This window comes from Hemibagrus wyckioides, linkage group LG14 (assembly GCF_019097595.1).
Source record: "Hemibagrus wyckioides isolate EC202008001 linkage group LG14, SWU_Hwy_1.0, whole genome shotgun sequence".
NCBI classification, from domain to species: domain Eukaryota; kingdom Metazoa; phylum Chordata; class Actinopteri; order Siluriformes; family Bagridae; genus Hemibagrus; species Hemibagrus wyckioides.
Window position 1 is genome coordinate 24,976,251 of NC_080723.1, and position 3,827 is coordinate 24,980,077.

Genomic DNA, 3,827 nt, shown 5'->3' on the forward strand with positions numbered 1-3,827 from the left:
TTGTTTCTCGAGAAGTTGATGCTAGAGTAGTTCTTGGTTCACTTTCCATTGTATATATCTCAGTACCAGTGCAGCTTTCTGTCAAATGTACTGTAGACATTTCATCATTTGTTGCAATGAGATTAATATTTGTTTCAGGTAGTGAGGTTGTTTCTGCCAAAGATGACCCTGTTGTCGTTCTTGGTTCCCTTTCCGTTGTGGATATCTCGGTACCTGTGCCGCTTTCTGGTAAATGTACTGTAGAGGTTGTTTCATCATCTGCTGCACTAAGAATAATATCTGATTCAGGTACTGAGGTTCTCTCCATAAAAGTTGACGCTGAAGTGGTTCTTGGTTCACTTTCCAATGTGGATATCTCATGACCTGTACAGGTTTCTGTCGAATGTACCGTAGAGATTATAGCATCATTTGCTGGCCCTACAATAACATCTGTTTCAGGTAAAGAGTTGGGTTCTGGAGAAGTTGATGATGACGTGATTGTTGGTTCACTTTCCACTGAGGATATCTCATGGCCTGTACAGCTTTCTGTTGAATGTAGTGTAGAAGTTGTATCATCATTTGCTGACACTAGAATTAAATGTGATTCAGGTAGTGGGGTTGTTTCTGCAAAAGTTGATGCTGATGTGGTTCTTGGTTCAGATTTAATTGTAGATATCTCATTACCTGTACAGCTTTCTGTTGAATGTACTGTAGAGGTTCTTTCATCATCTGCTTCACTAAAAATAATATCTGATTCAGGTACTGAGGTTCTTTCCTTATAAGTTGATGCTGATGTTGATCTTGGTTCAGATTCAGATGTAGACATCTCGGTACCTGTACAGCTTTCTGTTGAATGTACTGTTGAGGTTGTTTCATACTTTGCTGACCCTAGAATAAGATCTGTTTCACGCAAAGAGGTGGTTACTGGAGAAGTTGATGCTGATGTGGTTCTTGGTTCACTATGCACTGAGGATATCTCATGACCTGTACCGCTTTCTGGTGAATGTACTGTAGAGGTGGTTTCATACATTGCTGTTGCTAGAATTATATCTGTTTCGCGTATAGAGGTTGTTTCTCGAGAAGTGGTTCTTGGCTCACTTTCCAATGTGGATATCTCATGACCTGTACAGCTTTCTGTTGAATGTACCGTAGAGATTATATCATCATTTGCTGGCCCTACAATAACATCTGTTTCAGGTAAAGAGTTGGGTTCTGGAGAAGTTGATGATGACGTGATTGTTGGTTCACTTTCCACTGACGATATCTCATGGCCTGTACAGCTTTCTGTTGAATGTAGTGTAGAAGTTGTATCATCATTTGCTGACACTAGAATTAAATCTGATTCAGGTAGTGGGGTTGTTTCTGCAAAAGTTGATGCTGATGTGGTTCTTGGTTCAGATTTAATTGTAGATATCTCATTACCTGTACAGCTTTCTGTTGAATGTACTGTAGAGGTTCTTTCATCATCTGCTTCACTAAAAATAATATCTGATTCAGGTACTGAGGTTCTTTCCTTATAAGTTGATGCTGATGTTGATCTTGGTTCAGATTCAGATGTAGACATCTCGGTACCTGTACAGCTTTCTGTTGAATGTACTGTTGAGGTTGTTTCATACTTTGCTGACCCTAGAATAAGATCTGTTTCACGCAAAGAGGTGGTTACTGGAGAAGTTGATGCTGATGTGGTTCTTGGTTCACTATGCACTGAGGATATCTCATGACCTGTACCACTTTCTGGTGAATGTACTGTAGAGGTGGTTTCATACATTGCTGTTGCTAGAATTATATCTGTTTCGCGTATAGAGGTTGTTTCTCGAGAAGTGGTTCTTGGCTCACTTTCCAATGTGGATATCTCATGACCTGTACAGCTTTCTGTTGAATGTACCGTAGAGATTATAGCATCATTTGCTGGCCCTACAATAACATCTGTTTCAGGTAAAGAGTTGGGTTCTGGAGAAGTTGATGATGACGTGATTGTTGGTTCACTTTCCACTGACGATATCTCATGGCCTGTACAGCTTTCTGTTGAATGTAGTGTAGAAGTTATATCATCATTTCCTGACACTAGAATTAAATCTGATTCAGGTGGTGAGGTTGCTTCTGCAAAAGTTGATGCTGATGTGGTTCTAGGTTCACTTTGCACTGAGGATATCTCATGACCTGTACTGCTTTCTGGTGAATGTACTGTAGAGGTTGTTTCATCATCTGTTTCACTAAAAATAATATCTGATTCAGGCACTGAGGTTCTCTCCTTATAAGTTGATGTTGACATGGTTCTTGTTTCAGATTCAGATGTAGATATCTCGGTATCTGTACAGCTTTCTGTTGAATGTACTGTAGAAGTTGTTTCATACATTGCTGTTACTAGAATTATATCTGATTCATGTAAAGAGGTTGTTTGTCGAGAAGTGGTTCTTGGCTCACTTTCCATTGTGGAGATCTCATGGCCTGTACAGCTTACTGGTGAATGTGCTGTAGAGGTTGGTTCATCATTTGCTGCCCCTAAAATTATATCTGTTTCACCTTGAGAGGGTGTTTCTGCAGAAGCTGACGTGGTTCTTGTTTCAGATTCAGTTGTCGATATCTCGGTACCAGTGCAGTTTTCTGTGGAATGTACTGTAGAAGTTGTTTCATCATTTGCTGCAGTAAGATTAATATCTGATTCAGGTAGTGAGGTTGCTTCTGCCAAAGATGATCCTGATGTGGTTCTTGGCTCACTTTCCATTGTAGATATCTCTGTACCTGTACAGGTTTCTGTTGAATGTACTGTAGAGGTTGGTTCATCATCTGCTGCCCCTAGAATAAGATCTGATTTAGGTAAAGAGGTTGTTTCTGGAGAAGCTGAGGCTGATAAAGATCTTTCTGATTCACTTGTAGATATCTCGGCACCTGTGCAGTTTTCTGTTAAATGTACAGTAGACGTAGTTTCATACTTTACTACCCCGATAATAAGATCCGATTCAGGAAGTGAGGTTGTTTCTCGAGAAGTTGATGCTAGAGTAGTTCTTGGTTCACTTTCCATTGTATATATCTCAGTACCAGTGCAGCTTTCTGTCAAATGTACTGTAGACATTTCATCATTTGTTGCAATGAGATTAATATTTGTTTCAGGTAGTGAGGTTGTTTCTGCCAAAGATGACCCTGTTGTCGTTCTTGGTTCCCTTTCCGTTGTGGATATCTCGGTACCTGTGCCGCTTTCTGGTAAATGTACTGTAGAGGTTGTTTCATCATCTGCTGCACTAAGAATAATATCTGATTCAGGTACTGAGGTTCTCTCCATAAAAGTTGACGCTGAAGTGGTTCTTGGTTCACTTTCCAATGTGGATAACTCATGACCTGTACAGGTTTCTGTCGAATGTACCATAGAGATTATATCATCATTTGCTGGCCCTACAATAACATCTGTTTCAGGTAAAGAGTTGCGTTCTGGAGAAGTTGATGATGACATGATTGTTGGTTCACTTTCCACTGAGGATATCTCATGGCCTGTACAGCTTTCTGTTGAATGTAGTGTAGAAGTTGTATCATCATTTGCTGACACTAGAATTAAATGTGATTCAGGTAGTGGGGTTGTTTCTGCAAAAGTTGATGCTGATGTGGTTCTTGGTTCAGATTTAATTGTAGATATCTCATTACCTGTACAGCTTTCTGTTGAATGTACTGTAGAGGTTCTTTCATCATCTGCTTCACTAAAAATAATATCTGATTCAGGTACTGAGGTTCTTTCTGTATAAGTTGATGCTGATGTTGATCTTGGTTCAGATTCAGATGTAGACATCTCGGTACCTGTACAGCTTTCTGTTGAATGTACTGTTGAGGTTGTTTCATACTTTGCTGACCCTAGAATA

At 39.7% G+C, this 3,827-nt stretch overlaps 1 protein-coding gene across 1 annotated transcript; it reads right to left on the reverse strand.

Moving 5' to 3' along the window:
• Positions 1-1,023: 1,023 nt before the first annotated feature.
• Positions 1,024-3,539, reverse strand: LOC131364608 (mucin-12-like). Its single transcript, XM_058407783.1, has 2 exons — positions 1,481-3,539; positions 1,024-1,113 (listed from the first exon to the last, which is right to left on the reverse strand). The coding sequence occupies exons 1-2, from the start codon at positions 3,425-3,427 to the stop codon at positions 1,024-1,026; spliced, it is 2,037 nt and encodes a 678-aa protein (XP_058263766.1). The 5' UTR covers positions 3,428-3,539.
• Between the last annotated feature and the right edge of the window lie 288 nt (positions 3,540-3,827).